This window comes from Gorilla gorilla, chromosome 5 (assembly GCF_029281585.2).
Source record: "Gorilla gorilla gorilla isolate KB3781 chromosome 5, NHGRI_mGorGor1-v2.1_pri, whole genome shotgun sequence".
NCBI classification, from domain to species: Eukaryota; Metazoa; Chordata; class Mammalia; order Primates; family Hominidae; genus Gorilla; species Gorilla gorilla.
The window spans coordinates 123,583,509-123,599,741 of NC_073229.2; the positions used below are offsets into that span (position 1 = coordinate 123,583,509).

General features: G+C 37.4%; 1 protein-coding gene across 6 annotated transcripts in view; it reads right to left on the minus strand.

Annotated features, from left to right (window-relative positions):
• Positions 1–7,412: 7,412 nt before the first annotated feature.
• The window catches only part of USP45 (ubiquitin specific peptidase 45), a 79,449-nt gene continuing 70,628 nt past the window's right edge, over positions 7,413–16,233 (minus strand). For 4 of the 6 annotated variants that reach the window (XM_055391183.1, XM_055391184.2, XM_063707790.1 and 1 more), the window contains 3 exons: positions 14,813–14,899; positions 12,291–12,444; positions 7,413–10,905 (listed from right to left, as the gene is read on the minus strand). In XM_055391183.1, coding sequence (XP_055247158.1) covers positions 10,775–10,905; positions 12,291–12,444; positions 14,813–14,899 — 372 coding nt within the window. In that variant the 3' untranslated portion in view covers positions 7,413–10,774. The remainder of the gene's footprint in view (positions 10,906–12,290; positions 12,445–14,812; positions 14,900–16,233) is intronic. The other 2 variants (XM_063707791.1, XM_055391185.1) reach the window with 1 other exon arrangement.

Consider the following 16,233-nt stretch of genomic DNA (forward strand, 5'->3'; position numbering starts at 1 on the left):
CTCGAACCTTCTCGGAGTATTCCAAGGATGGAATACTGTCACTTGAGCGCTGCCGAGGGTGCCGCTTGAGGAAAACGTGAGTTTGTGAAGGTGAGCAGTCTGGGTCGGTAGCGAAAGCGGAGACCTTAGCTGACCCCGCAGCTGTCTTTCTCTTTGTTAACCTCAACACATCGCGCCCCCTTCCGGGAACACTTGCTCTTCTCTCCTTGGCTTAACTAGTCCTGGTTTTTCATTCTTTATCCGTGACCTTTAGGGAACCGTGGGGGGGAAGTCTGGTTTCCGTCCTGCTGCTTTCCTTCAACTACAAGATGGCTTCTCAAAAGGACGCATGCAATGCCATTCCTCAAAGACAGTATGTTGATTTCACAGTGTTTTTATATGAACAACGTTCAAGTGTCAAAAGTATCAATTTCCAGGCTAGGAGCTACAAGTTAAAAGGAGAACAAAAATGTTCCAAAGATACAGTGTTTATTAGCTACATCTTGGGAAGTGCCTTTCCAGAGAGTAACATGAAAACTTTTGCGTGACAAAGTGCACGAAGTATCTGAATTATTTCATTGGGCAATTGTCGTGCAAAAGAAATAGCAAATTACCGTAGAAACAAAATAGTAAGAGCACAGCTAGATGGATAAAGATACAGATGTGAAAATATAGATGCCCTTTGCATGAAAATTCCGTTTTCCTCAGCACTAGAGACCCAGATACTCCTGAATTAGCATTATAATAAAGTCGTCACTAGCTAACCATCTGCCTTTCCTCCAATCCACGGACGTGGTCCTCAAAATAACATTTTATCTTGTGAGAAACCTTCATTAATTACACCTGACAACACCATGACGCAGGTTCATGAGGATACTACTGAAGGCAAAAGGAAATCCCTATTTCTCTGACCCTTTCCCTAATTTCCACTTAGCACAAATAAGACTACTCGACAGTCTGATTTTTAAAAATCACTGTATGGGCCGGGCGTGGTGGCTCCCGCCTGTAATCCCAGCACTTTGGGAGGCCAAGGCGGGCAGATCACTTGAGGTCAGGAGTTCAAGACCAGCCTGGCCAACATGGTGAAACCCCGTCTCTACTAAAAGTACAAAAATTACCTGGGCGTGGTGGCAGGCGCCTGTAATCCTAGCTACTAGGGGGGCTGAGGCAGGAGAATTCCTTGAACCCAGGGTCAGAGGTCGCAGTGAGCCGAGATCCCGCCACTGCACTCCAGCCTGGACAACAGAGTGAGTCTCTGTCTCAAAAGAATAAAATAAATAAAAACCACTGTATGGAGCAAAAACTAGAAGGACATATACCACATGTTATCAGTAATCTCTAATTTTGCTCTGTGATTTTGTGCATTTTCCAAGTTTTTTGCATCAGGTCTGATTTTCAAGTTTAATTCTCTAGAAACATTCTCATCAGAGGAATGTTCTATCTTCTTAGAGAAACCTGATTGGCCTAGTGAAACTGTCATGTTCCTACTCTCTATAATCATATTGTAATTCTTTCCTTGTTTCCCTAGTAAAGGTGAGGCATTTTTCGGGTAAGGGTTTTCCCCCTCACCTCTGCCCTCCAAGTGGCCAGCATCTGCTTTGCACACAGAAATTTTTACATCTGCTATATGTTTGCATTAATATGTTCAACAATGATCCTAATGTAGGCCAGTCATTTTGGAAATGCATTGCGAAGTGGAGAGGATTATTAAATACCTCACATTTTGTTCCTTGTGCCAGTTTAATGAGACACCCTCAGCAATTGCTGTTTACCAGACCAGAAAATGAATTTTACAGTTCCAATTCCAGTTCCCTTTCTCTAACCACTCTGTTCTAAGAGTTCCCCATAACATTATGATCTTATGGACACATCAGGTAAGTATATGTATTTCAACACAGAATTTTCTAAGAATGTGTGTTGTGGTGTTAAATTTCTATGTAAGCAGCTGTCATGTGCATGATCTGCTGCAGTTTGATCATCCTGCACCTGGATCATCAAATGCTTAGCAGCCATCATTTTACCAGTCTTATCTGACAATCTGCTGTTAATGACTAACAACCAGGGGACTTTATAGGTTAAAATTTTTATTAACTTCCTCTGTTTTCAGTGTTTAAAGTAGAAAATTTGGCCACTGTGGCTCACTCCTGTAATGCCAGCACTTTGGGAGGCCAAGGAGGGTGGCCTCCTCAGGATCACCTGAGGCCAGGAGTCTGAGACTAGCGTGGCCACCATGGGGAAACTGTCTACAAAAAAATACAAAAATTAGCTGGGTGTGGTGGCCCAGCTACTCAGGAGGCTGAGGCACGAGAATCACTTGAACCCGGGAGGTGGAAGTTGTAGTGAGCCGAGATTGTGCCACTGCACTCCAGCCTGTGCTACACAGCGAGACTCTGTCTCAATGAATGAATGAATGAATGGAGTGAAGTAGAAAATTCTAGGGGAGGATATGTCACCTTCCATTATTACAGAAACAAATTATCCTTAAAGCAAAATGGAAATAAGCTAAGTAAGATGATATGTGGAAAATATATCGAAATAGGAACTGTTGCTGTTTCTTGAGATTTGAACCTTTATAGTGTTATTAGGTGCCATATCACATCCATCTTAAAACCTAATAAAAATTTAAAGCTGTGGTATATATATAAATTGAATATTATTCAGCCTTAAAAGGGAATGAAATTCTGATACATGCTACAATATGGATAAACCTTGAAAACATGCAAGATGAAATAAACCAGACACAAAAGGACATATATTATACAATTTCACTTATATGAAGCTCCTAGAATGGGCAAATTCACACAGATGGAGAGTAGAATAGAGGTTCCCAGGAGTTGGGAGAAGGCGGGAATGAGAAGTTACTGTTTAATGGGTACAGAGTTTCCGTTTGGGATGATGAAAGAATTCTGGAAATGTGAATGCACTTAATGACCCTAATTATACACCTAAAAATGGTTAAAGTGGTAAATTTTATGTTGTATATATTTTACCACATAATACAATGGAGGATGAAAAATATTTAAAGCTAGTATGCTACAGGCACATCATTACAAATTACAACTTTTTTTTTTTTTTTTTTTTTTTGAGATAGAGTCTCACTCTGTTGCCAGGCTGGAGTGCAGTGGTGTGAGCTTGGCTCACTGCAACCTCTGCCTCCTGGGTTCAAGCGATTCTCCTGCCTCAGCCTCCCAAGTAGCTGGGACTATAGGTGCATGCCACCACGCCCCGCTAATTTTTGTATTTTTAGTAGAGACAGAGTTTCACCACATTGGCCAGGATGGTCTCGATCTCTTGACCTCATGATCTGCCCACTTCAGCCTCTCAAAGTGCTAGGATTACAGGCGTGAGCCACCGCACCCGGCCTACTCTTTGGTTCTTAATATAGTTACTTAAGCATTTCCTAGATAGTAGTGAATCTGGCATAATGAAATACAAGGGTATAAAATAATACTTACTTTAGTTATTTAACAATAGATCCCATTGGGCTTTATGCAGGTATTGTCCATTTAGGCCAGGTTGGAGAAAGTAAGGTAAACTTATGTTCAATGACTGCCTGTTCTTACCTAAAATCTTTTGTGATTCAAACTACTGTTTCTGTACTTAATTCACTGGTATGACGATTATTATTAGTAAACATCACTAGTGTTCGACAGTATGATTCTCCACAGGCTTACTACACACAGAAGACTGAATTTCTAAGCCCCTTAAAGTTCGGGAGTACTTTATCAGTTAGTTCTGGCCAATTCATTGTGGGTTGAGTAATGAAGTAATTTGTCGGCCTACACTTACAAGAGTTGGTGCACCGTCCTCAGGCTGCATGTTTCAGATAATACACCATGTTTCACACAATGCAGCTACAGGTTGGGAAATCCTCTGTCAGCCTGGATAACTGAGTTGCTTCATGGGAAACAGTTGCCAGGAAGATCCTCAGATCTGTAAAAGACTTTGTAATGACCACGAGATAAACCACTGAAATTCTGGGTTAATTTGATAAGACAGCATAAGGCTAATCTATCTTGAGACAAATACAGACATTGGTAACAGGAGTTGGGTGCTGCTGAAACAAAGAACCTAAAATAAAAAGCATTAACTTAGGATTGGTTGGCAGAAAAAACTAATATTGGAGGCTTGAAACATGGCACTTCACATTATGCAGCAATAAAGCATTTGATATAACTGTTACCGATGATAATCTGGGAGGCAGATAATGTACATAATGAATTTTGAGCTAGGGGAAGAGGTTTAAAAACCAGATACTAGTGTGTGGTGGGTGCTTTTGGATGCACTAGACAAGGTATTGTAAGAAAAAGGGCTCAGGAAAAAAGAGTTGGCTTACGAAAGCTGAAACAAGTGAATAGAGGCAACCCAAAATTTCAAGCCTCCCAGGGTTGGTTTTTCAACTCCAAGCAGAAGATAAACTTGAGAAAGCTTTTAAGTAACAAAGGATTATTAAAACTCAGGCTTGCAACAAAGATAACTAAGGATGTAAACTTTATATCCATTTTGGAAAAATTTTCAGTGGATTAAAGATGTGGAACCTTCGTTTTTTCCTCTTGGAAAAAAAAAAAAAGCCTGAGGGTGAAAATGTAATTAAGAGTATGTCTTTCCCAGCCGAGTGTAGTGGCTCACACCTGTAATCCCAGCACTTTGGAGGCTGAGGCAGGTGGATCACTTGAGATCAGGAGTTCAAGACCAGCCTGGCCAACTGGTGAAATCTCTGCTAAAAATACAAAAATTAGCCCGGCATGGTGGCGGGCACCTGTAATCCCAGCTACTCGGGAGCTTGAGGCAGGAGAATCGCTTGAACCTGGGAGGCAAAGGTTGCAGTGAGTGGAGATCACACCACTGCACTCTAGCCTGGGTGACAGAGCAAGACTGTCTGAAAACAAACAAAGAGTATAGTATGTCTCTCTCATAAAATCTTGTAAGTAATTGCCATAAAGTGAGGTGTGGGGGCAGGAAAACAAATATAGCAAACCCAAGAACTATGTGACAAAAAACTCTGGTATGGTTGCTGACATATGAATCTATCTGCAGATGAGAAGCCTACTAAAATTTTAAGAATTGTATTAAAAACACACACAAACCTCGGCTACAACAACTTGTGGCTATTCCAAATTAAGAGAAATTACAGTCCCTAGTCATCTAAGAAATGGTCTCAAAAAAGCTGTGCAACTCCCAAAGTTGGCATATATATCCCTCAGTAGCTGTTCAGATGTAGCCATGAAGATTAAAAAAAAAAAAAACACACAAAACAAAAAAAACTTTCCCAGAGGTTGGACTCGAGTCACGGAGAACAATAAACAAGGGAATTCTTCCTAGGAGATAGAAAAGAACCCTAATCATGAATATACCCCATACCTAGACTTAGGGATCCTAACTGTATCTCCCATTCTTCTTCCCCATTCAGAATGTTTATTGCAGATACAGTTCCACCACTGTACATTAAGTATGTGGAAACCAGAAGATATCCTTTTGGTTCCTGGGTCTCCAGAACAGTAGGAGCAAACATCCAAATCTGATATAGCACTTCCAGAGAGCCTGGTCTTGGAGGATAAAACTTTACTTTGATGGGACTTTTGGCCCTGGTCCCTTAAGAGTCACTGTGTTCCGTGTGTATAAAGGAAAAAAAAAAAAAAACTATTTGGTGACCAGAAGGGTGGATTGTGGTAGAGACTTCTCTTAAATTCACATATCCCATTCTCCTTTTTTTGTAAGCCCATGGGAGACTCCTACCCATCTTTCCTTGCATTTAGGCAGGGTCATGTGATTACTGCTGGCCAGTGAGTTGTCAGAGACACATCCAAGATGAATAACTTAATTGCTGGTGCAAGATCTTTTAATGCTGTATTCTTCTGCCACAATGGGGAGACCTCATATTGAAATGGTACAGTCACAGACTGAATCAGCTTGGATTACCAGAATCACCAGTTGGAGATCAGTTGCCTTTGCAGATTGTGCAGACTCACAGTGAACTTCGGATGTGCCAGAAATAACTTTTGTGTTAAGTCACTGGGATTTGGGGTTGTACTGCAGCACAACTCAGCCTATCCTAATACATATGGGAATGCAAACATCTCAGATATTTCTTCTTGGGTGCAATTTAAAATACGTATGAAATGGCTTCAGAAGTGTCCATGAACCTTCAAAATTACATACAAGAATTAGGGAGATACATTTTTCTGGGAACATACAGATGTTAAGACTTCCCTTCTCCGTCTCTATATTGCCAGAAGAGAGGGCCCCAGAATTAAAACCCCATCCTTCCTACAACACTCAGCTTTCTCTTTCAGGAATATCAGTACTAATATCACCATGCCTTTTATCTCTAGGATATCTTCATCCCCTGTACCTTAATTTCTGCATGACTTCATAGGGAGTCCATATTGCTTGATTTTTCTCCGTATCATTACCATTAACATAAATTTTCCTTACATTCTTAGAATGTGTATTTCCTCACCTTTTAGATTTCTGGCTCTTATGTTGACTGCTGTATCCCTAGTACCTACCACACAACAGTTATTCAACAAATACTTTTTTTTTTTGAGACAGTCTCTGTCACCCAGGCTGGAGTGCAGTGGTACTATCTTGGCTCACTGCAACCTCCGCCTCCCGGGTTCAAGTGATTCTCCTGCCTCAGCCTCCCAAGTAGCAGGGATTACAGTCCTGTGCCACCATGCCCAGCTAATTTTTGTATTTTTAGTAGAGATGGGTTTTTGTCATGTTGGCCAGGCTGGTCTCGAACTCCTGGTCTCAGGTGATCTGCCCACTTTGGCCACCCAAAGTGCTGGGATTACAGGCATGAGCCACTGTGCCTGGCCTAACAAATACTTACTAAATGACTAAACAAATAAAAGATAGTCTCTAACTTTCATCATAATCTCAAAGAGCTTCATGACCTGGAAGAAGTTTAGACACAAATGGGTAGGCAAAGTATTTCTTAATTGCTGGTGCAAGACCTTGCCCTTGTCTTAATAATTATCCTGTCTAAGTAATACACCTTTTAAGAAAACCCTGAAAGGAAGATGATCGTTCTTGGTAGATACTGAAATCTGAGTGAAAGTGGCCCATAAACTGTTTTGAAATAGAGAATTTCTGAAGTATGTAGGGTATTTTGAATATAGCTGAGAAAGCTGCTATGAACTGAAGGTTTACGTCCCCTACAACATTCACAAATCCCAAATGTGATGGTATTTGGAGATGGGGCCTTTGAGAAGTGATTAGGTCATGAGGATGGAACCGTCATGAATGGGCTGCATGAAAAAGGACCCACAGAGATGCCTTGTACTTTTCCCATGTGAGGACACAGCAAGAAAGCACTGTCTTTATGAACAGAAGTGGGCCCTCACCAGACCCCAAGTCTACTGGCACCTTGATCTTGAAGTTCCCAGCTCCCAGAACTGTGAGAAATAAATTTTTGTTAATACACCACATAGTTTATGGTATTTTATTATAGCAGCCTGAGTGGACTAAGACATAAGCAAATGCATTGTTGATAAAACATTCTGTCAATAACATAAACTGTGAAAATTCCAGGACCAATCTTGTAACATGAGATAAATAAGAATATTTATTATGCATGTTTTATACAGTAACACCAAAATAACGCTCAATAAGTTACACAGCTATTTTCTAGAAACATGGCAAAAGAAAAAAAACAGTAGGAATAATATATATTACTCAAAATTGAAAATATGGTCATCTTTTAAACAGATTTGAATTCATGATTTCTACGTAAACAAAAACATCATAAATATCTAGAAATAATCTTTTTTAACAATGCACTAGATACTATCTAAAGGCTCAATTTTATTGCACATATTTGGTTTAGGCTTATTTGATCAATACATGCAGAAAAATAAATTACAAACGTGAATTTTTAAAAGGAATCAGGATGTCATTTTGTACTACAAAAATTAGATGAGGGTTGATACATTTCACAGCTTAATCTTCAGAAAATTTTCTTCAGCTATTGCATAAAATCACTGATTAAAATCATCACACATGGAAGCTAAGAACTATTAAATACAGTAAAATAGCTCTGTTGGTACATTTAAAATAAGAGAACAGGCATCAACTATTCTTTGAATTGATACCAACTGTCTTCTTTTTATTTATTTTTGAGACAGGGTCTCACTCCGTCACTCTGCAGGAATGCAGTGGTGTGATCATGGCTCACTGCACCTTGACCTCCTGGGCTCAAGCATCTTCCCCACTCAGCCTCCCAACAGCATGAGCCACCATGCCTGGCTAACAAATTGATACCAACTATCACTCTTCTCAGCTACCTAAAAAGGTGGTCTTCACAAGTTTTAAGAACATTAAATGACAATATTGGCACATAATCAATATTTTATCATTTTATATTTGGAAAAAAACGGGAAGCTGGGGTAAACCAGTTTCTAAATAAAGCTAATGAAACTTTAATTCATTCAAACACTATGGTAGTTATGTTGATGATAAGTAAACATTATTATTTATTTATACTGTTTCCTGAGGTGATCCAGAAACTACTGTTATTATAGTAGACTCGCTACTCAAAAACAAAAATTTTAATGTAGACCCATGTGTAATTTAACATGCTTTCTCTGTTACAAAAGCTATCTTTAGGAAATTCTTAAGTATCAAAAATCCAATTTATTCCATTTTCAGAAGACAAGGAAAAAGCACTCAAACTCTAGGCCATAAAAAAATAGATTTCATAAGTAGCTCCTTTAACATGAAGAAAATGACAATAAAAATATCTTACTTGCATGTTACTTCTGGAATAATGTCAAAAATCTATGTAGATCTTTCCATTTTAAATGATGTTAAAATAGTGTCAGCACTGTGACTGACTCATAGCAAGTATGGGTATCTATCCAAATATTTGTCTTTGAAACAAGAAACAAGTGACCATCCGATGAAAAGTGCATGCCTCTTAACAGTATCTTTCTGTAAGAAAAATTAGGTGATCTATATTTACATTTGGGCAGTGGGGGGATGAAAACTGCTCTTACCAAGATGGCTGACTTGAATAAAGACAGTCAATATTTTTCAAAAAATTCACTGCTCTGGTACTGAGATCTCCATGATAACAGATTACAGTTAAACAGAAAATGCTGTGAAATACCTTTTACAGAACACAGCCTGACTTTGCAGATTAACTTAAAGATATATTTCTTGATTATTTCACTGTTGAAAATCAAGAAAAACACTACTAACATTTCAACATCTTAAAAATAGAATTTATGCAATGACATTTTTAAGCTCTGCATTTTGTATACTATTACCGTCTTTAATTACAGTTATGTTCATCCATATATCAAAAGGCAGCACTGGTAACCTTGATAACATTATATATGCTTATGTGTTTAAGACAGTCTTGATTAAATATTTCCATATATTATCTGCAGCCACTATTCTTATCCTTTCTTCCCGGGAGGAGAATGAAGTGGGACTAGGCATTTACCCGGCACTTGCCTGCACTATCATTCATTGGCGCTAATGATTAGGATGCTTGAACCATGCAGTTTTGTTTCTATTTCAACAATATGACACTGAAGTAGCCATTATCTTTTGATATTTAAGCCTAAGTAATAGTATATTCTTCATGCCAAGTTTTGACAGCTCAATAATTTGTATTCTAGAGGGGAAAAATGATATTTTTGCTATTATTTAATTATTTAAAAAGAAAATCAAAAATGCCAGCTTAATGCCCCATTAAAAGCTAAATTCACCTGAACTTATTAATGATGCTTGCTGAAGACAAAGTGATTTCAAAACCCCAAAACTGTGTTTAGTATTTACAAGAAGTAGAAAAAGTATATATTTTTCTGTTAAGAATATAATTCTCTATCATTTACAAATATAATTTGGTAATTTATATTTCAAAGCTATCCTATGGTCCTATATGGATTATCAACTTCTAATTGCCAATTCTAAATGTTATAATCATCTATATTGGGCCTTGGCCAACCACCTGCAAGTTATCCTTAACTCCACCATGAAGAGGGTGCAAGAGATATGTTTATGAAATGCCTCAATATATTTCTAGTTTTTCAAAATCTCAAGGTAATAAGCTAACCAACAGATTATTTGTAAACCCACACTACTGAAATTACAGTGACACCCTTTTATATGGTTGAATTGTATAAAATATGACCAGGGAACTACACCGTATTAGGTGTTAATTCATGAAATTATGTGTTATAGCAGTTTCCTAAATGGTAGTACACATATATACCACTAGATGGCCCTGAGATGATTTTAAGTTAAGTGGTACGTGGATAAACAATTTTTAATAGTTTTACTTTAATATTTATTATAAAAATATAAAAGCACATAAAACATGGAATATGATTGCTCAAAACAAGACTAAGGTTACAAAAGGCTAAAAATATATTTTTAAAAATAACCATGATACAGAATATGTGAGAGTTCAGGAAGGTGGCATTACATTTAGGAATCACTGTCTCAAGGAATGATTTGACTTAGCCAGCATCATTTCTGAATGCTTGTAATAATAAGCCACATCATAAAGGGGTTTTCTTTCCTACTATAAATTCTGGGAGGTTTTTGTACCCCAGAATAAATACCTGGAAACAAAATTCACATTTATTTTAAGACTATGAATTTTAAAGCATTGAGTAAATTTACTTTAAAAGGGTTCACCAAAATGGTGAAAAAGTTCAGGACCATTTGAGGAACATGCTATTCCTACAGAAGAGGGAAGACTACAAAGGCACATTATACATTATAGTTATCACTGTGGCATTCAAACACAAATGACCTAAATAATCATTACCATTAATAGTTATAATACTCTTTCATAGAAAAGAAGGTAGGCTTGTGCACTAAGTGCTCTTGATTCTGGAACCACCTGTACGTAAGTGTCACTAACATGGACCCATTGGCCTGCTGATTCACTATCAGCCGCTTTCAAACCTAGCAAAACAAAAAGAAGTACAATTTTAAAGTAAGTATGCTTTAGGTTCTTACTCTAAATTACAAACAATAACATATTCATTACAAACTATCTAATGCCAAATTTTACCTGAGAAGTCTGTTTTTTCTTGGGTTAAGTATTTTCCAAAAATAACTTTTTTTTTTAATTATATTTTTAAGTTTTAAGTTCTGTGTAGAATGTGGTTTGCTACATAGGTATACATGTGCCATGGTGGTTTGCTGCACCCATCAACCTGTCATCTACATTAGGTATTTCTCCTAATGCTATTCCTCCCCTAGCCCCCCTCCCCTGACAGGCCCAGTGTGTGATGTTCCCCTCCCTGTGTCCATGTGTTCTCATTAGAACAAATTCTTTCAAAGCATTAATATTATAGGTATAATTAATAATGCTGTCTGGCCCAGCGCAGTGGCTCATGCCTGTAATCCCAGCACTTGGGGAGGCTGAGGTGGGTGGATCACTTGAGGTCAGGAGTTTGAGACCAACCCGGCCAACATGGTGAAACCCCATCTCTAATTTAAAAAACAACAGACATTAGCCGGGTGTGGTGGCAGGCGCCTGGAGTCCCAGGTACTTGGGAGGCTGAGGCAGGAGAATCGCTTGAACCTGGAAGGCAGAGGTTGCAGTGAGCCGAGATCGTGCCACTGCAGTCCAGCCTGGGTGACAAAGTGAGACCTCATTTCAAAAACAAAACAAAAAAAGCAAAGTTAGTTGGATGACCCATAAACAAAGCCAGCAAATTTTCAACTCCCAACTCTTCTGACAATCTGATATGGCTTCAAAAACTTTTGGTATTGTTAAATAAAATGCTACTCCACTATAATACACAATGACTCAGTACCTTAAAATACCATGTCATCTCATATGACCTAGAAGGGTACAGTCTTCATAATATTTGAGATTTTCTAGGCACTCCTAGAGGGAATTCTCACTTAAGGTGAATCCAGTTGAGGCTGGGCATGGTGGCTCACACCTGTAATCCCAGCACTTTGGGAGGGCGAGGCGGGCAAATCACTTGAGGTCAGGAGTTTGAGGCCAGCCTGGCCAACACGGCGAAACCCCATCTCTACTAAAAATATAAAAAATTAGTCACATGTGGTAGCACGTGCCTGTAATCTCAGCTATTCAGGAGGCTGAGGCATAAGAATCACTTGAACCCAGGAGACAGAGATTGCAGTGAGCCAAGATTGTGCCACTGCACTCCAGCTTGGATGACTGAGACTCTGTCTCAATCAATCAAGTTAAAATAAAATAAAGCAAGCAAGCAAATCCACTAGAGGCATCTATGAAATAATAACTTAGCTCTCCCAGAAAAGGAAGCACATATTCATTTGTTTTTAAGAATAAAATAAACAGGATGGCATACCAGGCACATTTTTCTTTTTAGCGTTATGTTCCGATAATTTCCTGGAGGGTGTTCTCACTTTCACATAAGCAGTGTAGTGGCCTTCTCTCATTGAGCCACTATGTTCCACTATGCCATAGAGACCGTAGAGAACTTTATCTCCCACACTTGCATTCTTTTAAACAAAGAAAAAAACCCAAATTAGTAATATTTGTTAAATACTGTTTTAAGGAAAAGTAAGTAAATGTATATCTGCTTAACAGAAGAAAAATGCATAGTAAAACAGATACTTTCCATACTTACTAGGCTGGCAAAATTGAAAAACCTTAACAAGGTTCTCTGTTGGCTGATTTGTGGGGAAAAGAGCATTCACACATATTGCACATGGGAATGCAAAGGGTACAATCCCTATGCAGGGATGTTTCTTTTTTTCTCTCTCTCTTTTTCTTGAGATGGAGTCTCGCTCTGTCACCCAGGCTGGAGTGCAATGGCGTGATCTCGGCTCACTGCAACCTCCACCACCCAGGTTCAAGAAATTCTCCTGCCTCACCTTCCCAAGTAGCTGGGATTACAGGGGTCTGTCACCACACCCAGCCAATTTTTGTATTTTTAGTAGAAACAGGGTTTTACCTTGTTGGACAGGCTGGTCTCAAACTCTTGACCTCAGGTGATCCACCTGCCTTGGCCTCCCAAAGCGCTGGGATTACAGGCGTAAGCCACTGAGCCTGGCCTATGCAGGGATATTTCATGTTATCAGGCTAAGTTGTGTATGTATTACTCTTGGATTCATTAATCCTTTTTCTAGGATTTGATCCCACAAATACATGAGCAAAATGTCAAAAGACATGTACCACACTATTAATTGCAGGATTATCTGTAATATCAAAACACGAATTAAAATGTCTGTAAATTGGGGACTGGTTGAATAAACTATGATGCATCCACACAATAGAGTATTATGCTGCTTGAAAAAATGGAGTGTAGACTATCTCTAAATGCTGCTATGGAATAAGCTGTAGGATATAATGTTAAGAGTAAGGCAGAAAAAAGGATACACAGTGTCAGCTACCATTATTTAAGAGGGGAGATGAAAATATACATGCCTGTCTGCTTATATTTAAAAAAAATTATAAAAGAATAAGCCATAATTTTTAAAATGGTTACCTATAAGGGGAAGGAGCAAACAGGTAGAATGTCATGGAGAAAAGCCAGATATCTTTTAATTTACCTTATTTAGGTACATTTGACTTTGGACCTATATAAATATGTTATGTAATTATTAAACAAAATTAAATTTTAAAAGAAATTCCAAAAAGTGAAAATTAAAAATTGCACAAATGAACAATAGATCCAGTCCTTATCTGGATACTAATTCATTTTAAAAATCACATTTATGAGACAATTGAAAATATGAACACTAGGTGATATGACAGAATTATTAAATGATATTGTGGTTATGTTAAAAAGTGTAGAGGGAGCAATTCTTATCTGTTAGAGATACATAGTGAAATATTATGGGTGAAATGATTCCTGATGTTTGCTTCAAAATAATAAAGGAGAAGAAAGTGAATTAGTGTGTGGATAGGGCAGGACTGGCCATGGATGTAAGGTTTTAGGGCTGGGTGCTGGAAGTTCATGGTACTGTTCTATTTGCTTTTGTGTATATTGGAAATTCTCCGTAATAGGTACTTTTTAAAAATATGTTTTCATAAATTTAACACAAAGATTGTTAAATTTCATTATTATTTACCACATTATTAAATTCTAGGAATACTGAGTATTAACAATTGACAGATAGTGCTGGTATTCCACAGCAGATACACTGTAATTCAACCAAAAATTGCATTTAAGATTATCTTGTTTTGATTATCAATGTGCTGAAAGTATTAAGTTCAATAAGCATTTTATTACATACGACAAAATCTAGACTTCTAGCCAGTAATCATGAACAGGACAGTATGTTACCCCATAACTGCTTCCTTCAAGGAAGACCAAGTCATCTACTTCATCTACACAATTCTTACATGTAAAATAAGCAATGATAAGCCAGTCTGCTTTCTGTACCTAATTATTAAAGTAGCAGCAGTTTTGAAGTATCACACTCTGCTGACAAGTACACTACTCTCAGTAGTACACATGAAGTGGCACGAAAGACAATTCACTTCTACACTGATTCGCAAAAGATACAGAACTCCGCAAATGGTAAAACTACTACTGATTAAACAGTTCACAAGGAACAAGCGAGGACACAAAACCTCCTTCTCTCAGCAACCATCAGCTTCCAGTAGCACTTACAAACAGCTTAGACCTTCATAACCATCATGCCTCATGCCTTACCTTTTCAATTTTCCTTTGTCTCCCAAAGGACAAAAATCATATTCAATGTATTAAGTGTTCCACATATTACTGACTTAATCACTGGCTATTAAAATTCCCTTTCAGAAGAGAAGTTATTTTTTTAGAAAAAGCATTGTCTAATAATATATAGGATACTTTCAAGCATATTAATTTATAAATCAATTAAATATCTTAATATACTGTACCTTACAAGTAGCAGAACAGAATGGTGCTAAATCGAGCATAAGTGGAAAATCTACATGTCTGTTTACTTTACGAAGACTCAAGCCAGCCTTAAAAAGACCAAAACATTTTTGAAATGCAACAATTAGAAATAAAGCATTGTGTTTGTTAACTAAAACCAAAAGAGAAATTGTAGGACTTAGTTTTTTCATAGATAAAAAAATGTGACTAATGTATAGTCTAAAATTAATATGACTAAATTAAAAATTAGGTTTCATAAATTGTTACTGCAAAGATTATTCATTTACATGGGGATTTTTACCACAAACAATAGGGGGAATAGTTACTTTCATTATGGCTTTTCAACACTTATGGAAAAATAAATTCAATATAAAAGCTAAGCTACTGACACATATGCTATCATGAAAATATATTCAACTAAAGAGTAAAGAGGTTGGTGTTCTAGGCCTAACTCAGTGACTGGTTGTCAACTTGATTCCATATATAAAAGGATGAGATTAGGTCCTTTTCAGTTCTGAAATTCAATTAATATTCATTCATTAAAACAAACAACCTGAACACTCAAAACATTTTATCAGTAAAAGTAAATGCTATATATTACATAAATAAAATTGTACTTTTATGTTCTTAAATATGCTCTTTTTCTAATTTTCAAAGGCAAACCTTAAAAAGTATATGCTTTGCATTATGTAATGGTAATAAAAACTAGCTAATAAAATATCAAAGGTATTGAGGAGACCTATAAATAGAAATGGACTCTGTTGGAATGAAGATACCTAAATCTGAAATGAATGGGTAGACAAAAACGAAAAGGGACAACCTGTCATGATGTCAATGACTGATCTTTCATTTGCATACTAATCACAAGTTTACTGTAGATCTGATGCTTTTTTATGGCTTATCTTTCTTTAAAAACAAAAAACCCTTATTTTTTTCCCAAAGTGTATCCACCTACTGATTTGTTTTTTCAAGTGATCTTTAGAAGGCTTGAAAATAGCTGACATGAAATTATGACATCATATCCCAGGAATATTTAATCTACATTCAATTTCTTTGCCTTTTTCATCAGGTGACCTCTATAAGCACCCAATACCAGCACTGTCTGAGATCATTTCAGCTATTGTATTCTCCTCAATCAGTACTTTGCTGTTGAGAAACTACCCCATCATAGGAGAGACTGTGTGAAGGACTTTAATATAAGATCTTTTTTTAGGTGGTAATTTTTGGAGAATATCTAGACTTACATTTGCATATACAGTCTCCTGCCTTTTTCCCTTTAATGAAATGATACACTGCATTTTCCATATTAAAATATAAATTTGATATCCTGCACATTGGACATTTAAGCTAGGCCTTACGTCTGGCATGATCTGAGTGGGACACACACAAATTTTTGTGTATATCTCTATTTCCTTGTGGTAGA